At 39.0% G+C, this 14134-nt stretch overlaps 1 protein-coding gene across 1 annotated transcript; it reads left to right on the top strand.

Moving 5' to 3' along the window:
• The first annotated feature begins 761 nt into the window (after nt 1-761).
• FSHB (follicle stimulating hormone subunit beta) lies at nt 762-2061 on the top strand. Its single transcript, XM_060754916.2, has 2 exons — nt 762-920; nt 1765-2061. The coding sequence occupies exons 1-2, from the start codon at nt 762-764 to the stop codon at nt 1999-2001; spliced, it is 396 nt and encodes a 131-aa protein (XP_060610899.2). The 3' UTR covers nt 2002-2061.
• The last annotated feature ends 12073 nt before the right edge of the window (nt 2062-14134 follow it).

The raw sequence follows: 14134 nt of genomic DNA, 5'->3' as shown, positions 1-14134 counted from the left end.
TTAAATAGAATGAAAGGCATATAAGGTTTAAATACCTATTACAATACATTTACTCAAGCTACAAGTTAATTTCTTTTGATTAAAAATGTAATAGGCAATATAAAAGATGACACAAGGTTTCATCTCTGCGTCTGGCTAAGTATTAAAGCAGTGTTTCCCCCCCCCCCCCCCCTTCTCTTGTTTGGGACTGAAGCGAATGTCAGTTGCTTTAATACCCTCCAAATCCTCCAGGTGTAAGTTACACCTGACTTTGTATAAAAGGACAATGTGAGGCTTCCCTCTCTGGACAACTAATTCCGGCACAGCACCTCTGATACAGGTAACCTTTTTGTTTGTTTTTTGAATTCTTAATTAAGACTTTTTTGAAATTGGCAAAATATTTGTAAGACTTTACATACAAAAGTTCCATTTTAAAACTGAGCCTAGAGAGGAGGCCTTTTGCTTTTTTCTTTTAATGTGTTTATTCAATTTTCCTTTCCCCCTTAGAACATAAAGGAGATTATTTGTTGGAGTAATAGAAATCTCATTTACCTCATAGAAATATTTGGATGATTTTAATATACACATTCAATGAACAAATCTCTTATCTTCTAACAATAACCCTAGAGCTCTATTTATTTATTTGTGTGTATGTGTGTGCACGCCCATCATTTCTGTTCAAATGTGAATCTTTTATCAGCATTCAAAGAATACTAATGTTTGTTTCTTGAGATATGTAGAACTTTAAACCACTCTCTGAATCCCTTTGTTTGCACTATAGGATGAAGACACTTAATTTGTGTGCTCTGTTACTTTGTTGGAAGACTATTTATTGTAATCACTGTGAACTCTCTAATATCACAATTGTGGTGGAGAAGGAAGAGTGTGGCTTCTGCATCCGTGTGAATGCGACTTGGTGTTCCGGCTATTGTTTGACAATGGTGAGATTCCAATACAATAATAATGATAGAGAAGTGTTAAGTCATCTCAGGTCCAAAACCTGAGATCCAGAAAAATACAAAATTAACAGTTGAGTTTGTCAGTGATGCCAACTGAAAAGAATACGTCCAGTGCTCTTCTTGGTCTTTAAGAATAGGCAACAATTTTCTTCTCCTTCATAAGAAAGTGAACCTCAACATATTAAGACCTGTCAAAAATTGTCATTCCCCATGTTCAAGAGTGAAAATAGCAGCACTTTTTATCAGCAGGACTAATAGCAAAAAAAAAAAAAAAAAAAAGGGGGGGGGCTTTTAAAAAACAAAATAGATTGGGAAGATTGCATAAAATACTGTAGGGGGACAGAGGTTGCAACAACATATTGTTTTATTGCAATTATAGATTTATAATCCAGACTTACAGATATGTAAGTGCTGTGTATTCCATTGTGTTGTACACCCATAGTCATGGTACTCATAATTGCTACAGGAAATCACGGTACTCATAATGCTATCTTAAAATCATTACAGTTCCTGCAGCTACCTTTATTTTATTTTATTATTTTTTGCTATGGATAAATGTGTGAAGCAATGTCATGGAATACAGACCTGGAGCAACTTGTCTTGTAATAAAGGTTTTCAATATGACCAGCTGTAATATGGGAATTGATTTTCATTTAACTAATTGTTCAAAGTTCACAGGAATCATGAGAGAAAATGATGACACACTTTAAGTTTTGATCCAGTTTTTAAAATATAGAAAAGTTATCACAAAAAGAGTGTTCTAACACCCCTGTTGGAAAATGGATTCAATGTTGTTGTTTTCCCCCTCTTTTGTTGTCCTTATTAGGATCTCAATGACAAGCACCCGTTAATAAAAAATGTCCAGAAAGTCTGCACATTCAAGTCAATTGTGTATGAGACTATAAAGATCCCAGGCTGTGCTGGACACACAGAATCGCTTTATTCCTACCCAGTGGCTACCGGATGCCATTGCGACACCTGCAATACAGACATCACTGACTGTACCAGTAGAGGCTTGGAGCCAAGTTATTGTTCCTATGGTCAAAATGAAATCAGGGAGTGAAGATTTGTTGTGTTTCTCCTAATATTTCTGGTCTTGTAAAAGCTATAATGGAGGTAAGCATCTGGGGCTCATTTTAGTGATGTATACACATGTTGAATTCATCTTCAATAGCTTCATTGTGGCACTTGAAACAAAAAGGTTTATCTGATGTTCAACAGCTTAATGCCTTTTAAAGCTCAGCTGCTGTAAGCTCCTATTCTCCTCCTGTTCCTCTCTTTCCTGTTTTGGACTTCAGTATCTCTTCATAATGTGTTTCCTGGAGGAGTGGAGTGTGAGTACCACATTCAATGTGAGCACCACATTGGTACTAGAATAGAATGCCCAACTGGTATGCATCCCATTGAAAAGCTAACCCAGATGCAAAACATTCCACAGAGAGGGAAAGACAAAGAGGTAATTTATATGCACAGATACGCATCCTCATCCCATACCTATACTGAATGCAAGCAGACAGGAGTGGGAAAGCAGCAATTCTCATATACAGATATATTGGCTAGACTCCATATCTTAACTAAATACTGAATTTAACCAGAATCTAAGTGTATCTGTATGTGAATTTGACAGCCGTGGCTCCATTCCATGAGATCCTGGGATTTATTGGTTTGGTATTCTATGGTATTGAGTATTAATCCTTTTCTGCAAAGTATCTCACTAAACCACATGTCCCAGCTTTCGTTAGGATGGAACCATGTTAGCAAAAGTGGGATCAAACTGCTTTATATAGTGCAGCTAAACGGCTAAGAGGCAGTGCAGCTACATTAACACTTCTCCTTTTCCAATGGGATAACTGGGACATCCAGAACTGCCACTTCAAGTGCCTTGAAGTACTGGTTTCCAGCTGTGCCAGCCTCCTTCACCCCATGCCTTTTTTCTTGAGAAAGATGGCACTAGACAACTACATCATAAACTTTCTTTGTTTCTCCTTTCCCTTTCCCAACCAGAAAGGGACAAGTAATGTTTATCCCCTTCTTTCCCACCATTTCCCCACGGAATAGGGTTGGGGGAGAGAGGCTATGGAATGGAATGCCATAGACTCCAATTTGTATTTCCTCCATGATGGATGGGGATAGATGGTGAGACAAATTCAGCTTATCTCCCAAAGGTTCTTTGTCTCTGTTTTGCTGGCTTCATATCACTTCGTCATCATATGCTACTCTGCTAGTTATAGCTCTATAAGTGAACACTTTAGTCCAGTATACTCAGTGGGAGGTCCATTGACCAGCACCAGTGCATGAGAATTGTCTGCTGGTCGCTGATGGGTTTCCAAAAAAGAAATATTATAGTCAAACAATCAGCACAAATATAATGCTGATCCCCTTTATCTTTGGCCAGATACAGCTCTACAAAATTGTTTCTGAAGAGTAATGAATGTTTGGGCCATGAAATCAAATAAACTACATCCTATAAGTCAGAAGCAGGGGCAGCTCAAACCATTAAGCAAAGTAAGCATTTGCAGTATAGTTGATTTTGCCCAGGGGCGCTCTTGAGGTGCTCTTGGGGGAAAATAGACCTTGACATATGCGAGTTACTGGGATGTATAGACATATTGTAGTTACTGGGATGTATAGTTCACCTACAATTAAAGAGCATTCTGAACTCCACCAATGATGGAATTGAACCAAACATGGCACACAGAACACCCACGACGAACAGAAAATATATATCAGTGATTGGTTGGGGGGGTGGCAAAATACTGTTTGCTTACCGGTGAAAATTACCTAGGGCCACCTCTGGTCAGAAGTGTCCAATTCTCACCCCACTGAGAGAAACATGATGTCATGCACAGCCACTACATCCTCTGAAGGTCATAATCAGAGCTCAGTTTTAGTTTTGAGTTCCAAGAGTGGTAGCAGATTTGAGGTGCTTTATGAGAAGGCTGTAAGGGGTGGATTGCAAAAATAAATGTACTACTCTAAAAACCCTTCATAATATGCATGCATGCATTTGTGGGCACAAAGGGACAAAATATGTTTTAAAAATGTAAGATGTGAAGAGACAAGAAAAGCTTGGAGATCACAAAAATGTCCTGAAAATGCTGATAACCTTCAATGTGAGTAAAACATTGTTTCCTAGTTTTTTAATACATGTCATGTATACTTCTGGTATTGTGTATATTTCCTACAAGCCACTTTTCCAGCATGTTTTAAAAGCATAGATTTATAAGCTTGGCCATCAATATGGAAATCATAAGAAAGGGGTTTCTCACAATTTATCTCTGGATCTACAAGCACAGTTGGCCTTCCGTATCCATAGACTCAACCATCCACAGCTTGAAAATGTTCCAAAATTTTCCAAAAAGCAGATTGTGAATTTGCCATTTTATATAAGGGACACCACTTTACTGCATCATTGAATAGGACTTGAGCATCCATGGATTTTGGTATCCACAGGAGATCCAATCCCCACTGTAGTCTCTTAAGGTTTGAAATGTATTTGTTTATTTATGCAAGGCTTACTTGGTCTGGATAGTTAGGTTTACATGTGTATATATCATTCGTTTTGGACAAAACCTTTGTTGAAATATTGGGAACTGCTGTTTTTGTTTCGTTTTGCTTTTTGTGCTGCAGGAACCTATCCCTGTTCTTTCCATGTTATTTGTGTCTCTGGTGCCAAATGTTTTGTTAAAGAGGTAATACTTAAGAACACATCTATTTTGTTAACTGAGGTATACCTGTATATTGAGAAGTCTTTCTGTATATAAAGACATAAATATGACATAAATAAATGTCCTGTAAATAAACATTTTCTTTGAAATCATTTTTAAAACGTTAATTTTGTTGTAATTTGACTAGAAATGTTTTTAAATCAAGGACTAACGTGGGAGTCAACCAGAAAACTGGGATAGGAATTGAAAACTGGGGTCCTGAAGAAGGGCAGAAGTGTTTGGCTGGAAGGCAGAAAGTAGAGCCCCTGGGTTTAACTGACTCCAAACACTCAACATTTTCCTCTTTGCCCGTCTTCTCACTCTGCTGGGAGTGTCCCTTGATAAGCTGGTGGGAGAGAAAAGAAGGGAGAGGGGAAAATTTTTCATGGTCAGCTGTTAGGCAAGGAGAAAAAAGATGGATGAAAGTTAAGTCTAAGGAGAATGGGAGAATGGGAGACTCGAAGCTCAATTTTTCTCCCTTTTCTTCCTCTTCACTAAGAGGTTGGAGTGGATTGGGGCTAGAATACAGCAATTCAAACAACTCATTTAAAGTTCATACTGAAATTTGGACCAAATTCACCACCACATTGCCATGAAAGCCATATACTGCTAGTACTCTTCATAGAAAAATATACTCTGCAAAAGCAGGGGAGGAACACATATAAGTGATAGTGACAGTGAAAAGAACTATCTCATTGTCATGATCTCTTGCTGGCCCATGATTAAAACAAGTAATATTTATGACAGATAAGAAATAGGAGTGGAAACTCACTGTAGAAATCAGTTGAGAAGTCCAAAGATCTTATCACACCCTAATTTCCCCCCGTTTCCTGACTGTCTTTTTATGCTGGCATAACGGAGTCCCACAGAGGTCTTCCTACAATGCACAGCCACTTCTGGTGACTGTGTACTGAAATCCATCTCACCAGCATGCGAGTCAGATTTCAGGAGGTGGGTGTTCTTCCAACTCCTGATAAAAGACAACAGCAGGAAATGGAGGAAAACGGGAAACATTATGGGATGGCTGCCCATCCCCGAAGATGGATCTTGCTGGGGTAGGTTGCATCTACACTATTAAGGACACTTTCCCCCACTCCCCCCCCCACCCTTCCCTCCTTCCCATGGGATAAGGTCACAAGTTCTCAATGCAGTTGGGACTGTGTGCCAATACATCTGATGCACACTTACAACCAGTAGAAGCCCCAGTCCTGTAAAGGTACTATCTAAGGTGCTAATCCAAGGTGGGATTTGGCTCAGGTTCCCGAATACCCCTTTTTAAGTTTTGACTAAAATTCAGAGTAGATGTATTGTAACTGAATCCTATACCACCACCACACCCAAGGGAACAGGTAATCATTCATAAAAGACAAAGTTATCTATCTGTGCTCTTAGTCATGATAACTATATGACTATACATTAATCTAACATCAGAGATAATATGCTTCCAATATCAGCTGCTGAGGAACAAATCAATTTGATGTTGCATTCACCCTCCCACCTGCTTCCCCACTCATTTGCTTACATATTACAATAATTTCTCATCCACCTTCAGAGATGAAGTTTCCCCAAGGCAGTTCACCAAGTAGGAAGTTAAAGTGGTAAATTATAAAATAACATAAAGTATTCTACATAATCACAATAGTAAAAGGAAAACCCAAAGACATGGTATAAAAGATGATCCAGGATTTAATTGTAGACCATCCAAGACTTTAGGGCTTGTTTCAGAACAGTCTCAGAGGGAGTCATGAATATGTTTTTGTGTGTGTGATCCATAAGGTGGGGCCACCACAGATCATATAATTAGGCATGTGAGGAAGACTTCAGTGTAGGTAGGACTTCAAATAGCTGGTTCAATCATTTTATTGTTTTAAAGTATGAACTAGCACTTTAAAAATGGGCCTCAAAACACATTCACCATGCAGGTGGTACAGAATCAATTAGTTATTTTCAGCATCCAGATTCAGAAGGAAGTGCACACCTGCTTTCTGTATCAGTTGATGCCTCCAAAGAACCTTCAAAGGCAGTCCCACATAGAGCATGTTGCAGTAAACTATACTGGATATTACCAAGTCATGGATGACTGTAGCATGACCTAGTCTCTCCAATCATAGGTGCAGTTGATGACTGAGATGAGGCTGATGGAATGCACCCCCTTTAACTGGATATTTATCACCTGTCCTACTATAGCATCAGACTTGGAAAAACATCAGCTACATATTTGGTCCTTAAAGTGAGTGTATGCCAGGCAAAATCAGACTCACATCTCTATCCAAATTACCAAATTTTGTGCACTGGACTTCAATATATGGCCGGCCTTACTATGAAACAACAAGGAGGCACCTGGTGTTGGCATGCACCAGTGCAATGGATTATGAGTGGATCTCGTGTAGGTAAACTCATGATCTGATGATTATATATCATGTTTCCCATTGTGAATTGTTACACAGGGGAAAAAAAGCAGTGACACCCTCCCTGTGTCACCTGCATTGGCAGTGTCACCTGCATTGCATTGGCCCACAGAAGCCATGGCTGTAGGGTCTGTGAGGGTTTTTTTTCTTTCACATGGGTCCTGTGCTCCTAACACAGCAAATGTGGATGGCTGAGAAGATCCCAAGTTCTATTTCTGCTGTGTTCTTGAAGAGACGGGAAAACCCCACATAGAGATGTGCTACTAATTATCACGAGCAGTACTAAGCTACAGGAAGCAGTGGTCTGATTAGAAGTGGCTGGTGACTCCCATGGAATCCACCCAGTTCTCATTTTAAGAGGGCTATTTAAAGTACTGAACCTATTTGGGGCTAGGTTTTTGCACCTTGCATAGTACTTTAATCTTCAGACTAAAACCCAAAGCAAGTTCACCACGTAACATCTAATTGACACAGAATCGACAGGCCACTCTTGGGTCTGATACAAGGCAGCTTTGTACAGTTCAGAGTTATTTCAGAAGTAGCCACACCACTTTGATGACTAAAAATGAGGAGGAGCTGAGGAGCCTTCTAACCAAGGTGAAAGAAGAAAGTGCAAAAGCTGGGTTGCAGTTAAACATAAAAAAACCAAGATTATGGCCACCAGATTGATTGATAACTGGCAAATAAAAGGAGAAAACATGGAGGAAGTGACAGACTTTGTATTTCTAGGCGTGAAGATTACTGCAGACACAGGCTGTAGCCAGGAAATCAGAAGATGTTTACTTCTTGGGAGGAGAGCAAATATAGTAAGTAAATAATAAATAAAGCTGTCTCAGCTGTTAAAGTATCTAATAATCTAAAGACTACACCTCATGGGCTAGTTTAAAATATTACTTGTTTAAATATTACAAGAAAAAAGTTCTCCATAAAAGAGAAGGAGCGCATTCATGAAGGAGATAAATAAAGCTCATAAAGCTTTTGCCTACAACACAAACATTTTAAGGATGTGAGCACTTTTAAAAATATATATAAATAAAACCTGAAGAGATGCTATAGAATCCCAGAATTCTTCAGCAAATCTTTATCCCTGCAGGCATAAAGAGCATTACAAAAATAAATATATGCATAATGTTTGGGAATGGCTAACATGCAACATTAATTTTAAAAGTGTGCAGAAACCAAAAAGGGCCAAGAGGGAAAGATGGGGAAATGATACTTAAATATTTAAATATGTTTATTATAGGGAGGATGGGGAACAAAGTCCCAATAGCCAACTGTAGGTTGGATAGCATTTATCTAGAAACTAACTATGCTTTTTCCAAAGATTCAACAAAGCAGTCCCCTTCCCCCATCTACTGGTTCTTTCAGTCCCTTTTTCCACCTCCCAACTATGTTGCAGAATACCTGTCTACCTCTGTCCAATGATAGGACCAGTCTTGACTACTTGTAGCATATGTGCATATTTATTGTAAAAATTAGAATAATATTCAGTCCAATGCAGAAGATAGAGATCAAGTGATTTCTGCCTCTCCTCTGTCTGCTGTCCCAGTACATTATGGCCAGCTTATCTATGGATTAATTCATGGTTTCATTTGATCATGCTCCAAAAATATGTTCAACCCTGGAAGTGTTTATGTTTCTTTCTAAGTTCACTGGTGCTGTTCTATTTTATGCTTCCAGCCTTATTGTATTTAAATTATAGAGTTGTTATCTGCAGTTTCAGGCCTCCATAGGTGGTCTTGTAAAATCTATGTATCCCTCACGAATACAGGGATCATACTGTATTTCACTACTAATAAACAACATAGAAGCCTCTGCTGTCTCTTGTAATAATTGTTTATCTTTAAAGCAGCTGTTTTTCAAACAGTGTGCTGTTGTTTGTAAAGTAGGCCACACAGTTAACCTAGATGGTGGGGAAACTGGAATCATTTCTTCCTTTGTTTACTACCTCAGTTGCATCACAAAGAAAAGAAAGTCCATGTCTTGGCAACTGGAATTAGGGCAACAGCTGGCAAGCAACTGGCTGCATGAGATCCTGTGATTTGTGCGCACCTGAGCCATGTCTGGCTGAGAATTCTAAAAGCCCCTTCCTCAGAGGAAAATCCCAGAATTCCACAAAATGTTCCCTCAGCAATTAATGTGACATATAGCACTATAATTGTGTGGTGTGAATGGGTCTAGCATCATGTCATAAGGTGGCTCCCTTATCAGTTCAATCTTAATACATATCTGGGTTTTCATCTCAGCTGTAAAGGAGTTATACCAAGGTAATGAACCTATTATGAAAATAGGAGCCAATCCCTTAGATCAGTACTTCCCAACCTTAAGTCCTCAAGTTGTTTTTGACTTCAACACCCATAAATCCCAGGCATCTTACCAGTTTTTAGGAATTGTGGGAGTTGAAGTCCAAAACACCAGGAGGACTAAACGTTGGGAAGCACTGCCTTAGATAATTCCCTTAGAGTTGCTTCACTTCCCCACTGACATGAAGGCCACTCACCACCTCTTCTCCCATGTGAAAGATGCCCATATCTGCCAACAATGTCCTTCTGCTGCCTTCAATGTAGATTTGACTTCTATCTCACTATATCCCCTGTGCATGATGGGTGTGCAGACTGCTGACTGCCATAGGAACACATGTTGTCTTTGAGAGTCTGGCTGTCATTCAGACTATACAGTTCAGTGTGTATATGTGTAGGTGTTAGATCTTCTCCTTTTTTCATTTCTTGTTCAAGCAACATGGCCTTGATCTTATAATTCACTCTATCAATGGTGATTAATGCTGTCCAGACACCTGGATGAGAACTTGATACAACCATCATAGCATCCCTAATTAAATGATTGGCTTAAGCCTAACCTTCTTGAATACAGAAAAGGCAGGTGCTAAACAACCTTGACTGGATTCATCTTCCTACTCCAAGAAAAGATGAGATCAATTGTCTCAAGTAAGACCTAGGACTCTATCCTACTTTGGGGGGGGGGGGGGGCATATTACCATGGTGTTATGTTGCATAGCATTATAAAGGACATCTTTCTGTTTCTCATTCCTCTTCACACAACATTTTTTCATGCTCAGTTTTCAGATTTATCCCACAAGCCAATGTAGTCCCTGCCCATTCTATTTTTAAAAGAAAAAACCTTGGAAAAAAAGCTTATTGGATACTTGATATTCCCCTCGGAGTCTGCTATTCTAGAACAGACACAAGCACCTGATCTTATGCCAGACACCAGGGGAAACCTGGCTTTCCCCTTCAATCCTGCTACTCTGCAAGCAGCTGCCCTTAAATATGACACCACTTGAGGGGAAACCTGGCTTTCTCCTCAATCCCGCTGTTCTACAGTACAACCAAGCAGCTGATTTTACACCAGAACCCACTTGAGAGAAACCTGGATTTTAAAAAAAATTATCATTCCAGGCCCACAAAGCAGGATTTTGGGAGCAAAATGTCAATGCTTAGTAGCACACTTCCCACAGGAATGCCTCTTACTCAACGTCACTGAAGCGATTCAACCCAGGCAAATTTGACAGCTCCTATCCCACATGATTTTGGGTGTTTTTTCCAGTTATATCCTGGATCCTGAGTCCAGAAGATGATCTATGACTGTCTTCCTCTCCCCACCCCGTCACCCCACCTCTCTTTTTGGACTGTTTCAGACATCTCCCTAATAAAGCATGACAGAGGTGACAGGAAGTTCCTCTGTGTTATAGGAAGAGCTTCGACATACATTTTGCCTTCTTTAATGGATTCTAAGTGTTTAGAAACGAGGAGGGGGGCAGTGTGGGACAAAGCCTTCTTTTTCCACATTATGCTGTTTAATCAAGTCAGTATTTATTCTCTGCTTTTTCTCTGTTAAACAAAACTCAAAACCGCTAAAATTAAGAACCCTAACAATGTGTGAATTAAAACCCAACATATATAAACATGAAAATAGAATTAAGCATAGAAATATTTAAAAATATACCATTTAAACCAATAAATAATAATTACTATTATGAGACAATATTTATTTATTTATTTATTTATTTATTTATTTGCTTTACTTGGCGACTCAAGGCAGTTTACATAATAAAGGTTATCACAACAATATCGAAAAAGGTAATTAAAACACATTATACACAACATACAAGGTCAAAAAACAATCATTATCATAATCGCAGTGCCTCAGCAACAATACAATTTTAAACCTGAAAAACATACAAACATTAAAATGGAATTAAATATTAATGTTATTAAAACAGTTAAACCCTTAAAACTGATTTAAAGCTTTATCATAAAACCACAGCACCCCCTAACGTGATCTTAAAACCATTAAACAAATCTATTAAATTACATAAAACAGAGCAGCCCATGACTTGGCCTTAAAAACAAATAGCTAGCCATTGGCTTGGCTACCCCTTTGTGAGAGCCTCTGTCAGCTACCTGTCTCATCTCATCTAACCCCAGGGCCAGGCCTGAATTGGAAGGGGGAGGGAGCTAAAAACTCATTGCCACCTGTTGTCTTAATTCTCATTGCCAAGGTGAACGATAGCCTTTCCTTTACAGCATTGATTCTAAACCTTCCTAATGTCACGATCCCTTAATACAGTTCTTCATGTTACGGAGACCCCCAGCCATAAAATTATTTTCGTTGCTACTTCATAGCTGTAATTTTGCTTCTGTTACAAATTGTAATGTTAATATTGATGTATTTTCATTCACTGGACCAAATTTGGCACAAATACCTGATATGCCCAAATTTGAATTCTGGTGAGGTTGTGGGGGGGGGGGGGAGGGATAGATTTTGTCATTTAGAAGTTGTAATTGCTGGAATTTATAGTTCACCTACAATCAAAGAGCATTCTGAACTCCACTAATGATGGAATTGAACCAAAGTTGGCACACAGAACTCACATGACCATGGATTCTAAGTGTTTAGAAACGGGGAGGGGGGCAGTGTGGGACAAAGCCTAGAAGGGTTTGGTGAGCATTGACCTTGGGTTTTGGAGCTGTAGTTCACCTACATCACCTACATCCAGAGAGCACTGTGAACTCAAACAATGATGGATCTGGCACGAATACTCAGTATGTCCAGAACACCAGCAGAGTTTAGGGAAAATAGACCTTGACACTTGGGAGTTGTAGTTGCTGGTATTTATAGTTCACCTACAATCAAAGAGCAATTTGAACCCCACCAATGATAGAATTTGACCAAACCTCACACACAGACCCCCCATGACCAACAGAAAATACTGTGTTTTCTGATGGTCTTTGGCAATGGTTGAGAATTCCATTCAAATTGTTTTTAATTAGACACCTATCTAGATCTGTGAATTTCTTCCTAAACAGGATGAGACAATCATGGTAATTTAAGAAAATCTAATGTGAGATAAATAGAGACTGACTTATTTGTCCATCTGCCCCTCGTGTTTGTTCTATTTGCAGTTGAAGATGCTTGTCCCTTTGGGTTTAGGAGAACATATTTAGCACACAGAGTGTTGAGAAAGCACATCTATACTGATCAATTAATGTGGATTGAAAACATCTTGAAAACAGAGTGTTCAAATGAGACATGGTGCAAACATGCTTTAGAGGCCTTAAACCAGGATAAGCAAAATTACAGAATATCTATTTTTCTTAATGATATGTCTCATCAGATATGGACCGATGGGTTCAAAATAGAGAACAAAACTCCATCTGTAGACAGAGGTATCTTCCACATTTACAGTTCCCTTCCTTAGATCTTGCCCTTGGAACACAATATATTTAATTGGAACATCCTAGGATTGTGTAAAAATCCCATATTCTGTCAACAGTAGTATAAACAACTTGGCATAAAAGGGGCGGAAAGTATCATAGAATACAAAAAACAAAAAACAGCTCCATCTCTCACAGATGCAGCTTCTGATAGTCTTCATTTCAGCCTTCTTTTTCCACATTATGCTGCTTAATCAAACAGAGAAGATAGGAAGTTCTCAGCTTTAGAGATTCCTGAACATACTCCCAAGTATCCCTAGATGTCACAAATCACCACTTTGGTCTCATTTTTTAAAAAGACATTCCTCATTACTTTTGAAAGGCCTCTCATTTTCAGACTTGGATGGGTTCTTGTGGATTTCCATGCAGCACAGCTCATTAAACTAATGGTAAAATAGATTTAACACAGAGCTGCTTTGTGCCCCCATATGCATCAAAATTCACATTCTTGAAAAGAATTTCACTCCATTCAGAACTTTAAAAAATGCCCTTTGTTCTCAGTGTCTTATTACTTCATATTTCCACAGTTTTATTGAATGATTATAGAGGAAAATGACCCAAGGTTGGCAAATGTCGGGACTTCCAGATTTGTTGCCATCACACCTAGCCAATATAGTCAGTGCTGAGGAAAGGCAGTACCTATATTGGGAGAAAGGTGGAATAAAAATTAAGTAAAGAAACTTTTAAAAATCTGGAGAATTCTCATAATTAATTCTGGCAAATATAAGATAATCTTCACACGCATTTTTTAAAGTATGCTATTATTTAGCAAATCAGGGATCTTCTGTGCTCATCTGCTAATGGGTCTCATTGTGAACACATACATATCAGACCTATTTCTTCAAATGATCCTAGAAAATTGTAATGCCATCTATGCCAAAAATCCATTCAGCATAGTAGACAGTGCCATTAAAGGGAACCACTGACCGCATAGGGAAGCTGATGAGGAAACACAACATACAAACTATCTACAAACCCACCAAGAAAATCCAACAAATGCTATGTTCAGCAAAGGACAAGAGGGGTCCTATCACCTCTGCAGGAGTCTACCGTATACCATGCAGCTGTGGACAAGTCTACATAGGGACCACCAAACGCAGCGCCCAAACACGAATCAAGGAACATGAAAGGCACTGCAGACTACTTCAACCAGAGAAGTCAGCCATAGCATAGCACCTGATGAACCAGCCTGGACACAGCATATTATTTGAGAACACAGAAATGCTGGACCACGCCAACAACCACCATGTCAGACTACACAGAGAAGCCATTGAAATCCACAAGCATGTGGACAATTTCAACAGAAAGGAAGAGACAATGAAAATGAACAAAATCTGGCTACCAGT

This window comes from Anolis sagrei, chromosome 1, assembly GCF_037176765.1.
Source record: "Anolis sagrei isolate rAnoSag1 chromosome 1, rAnoSag1.mat, whole genome shotgun sequence".
Classification (NCBI taxonomy): Eukaryota; Metazoa; Chordata; class Lepidosauria; order Squamata; family Dactyloidae; genus Anolis; species Anolis sagrei.
This window is presented reverse-complemented; position numbering and strand designations above follow the sequence as displayed.

Coding starts and splice junctions, on each gene's coding strand:
- FSHB (XM_060754916.2), top strand. CDS start 762: ATGAAGACACTTAATTTGTGTGCTCTGTTACTTTGTTGGAAGACTATT. Junction 921..1,764: donor CCGGCTATTGTTTGACAATG/GTGAGATTCCAA, acceptor TGTCCTTATTAG/GATCTCAATGACAAGCACCC.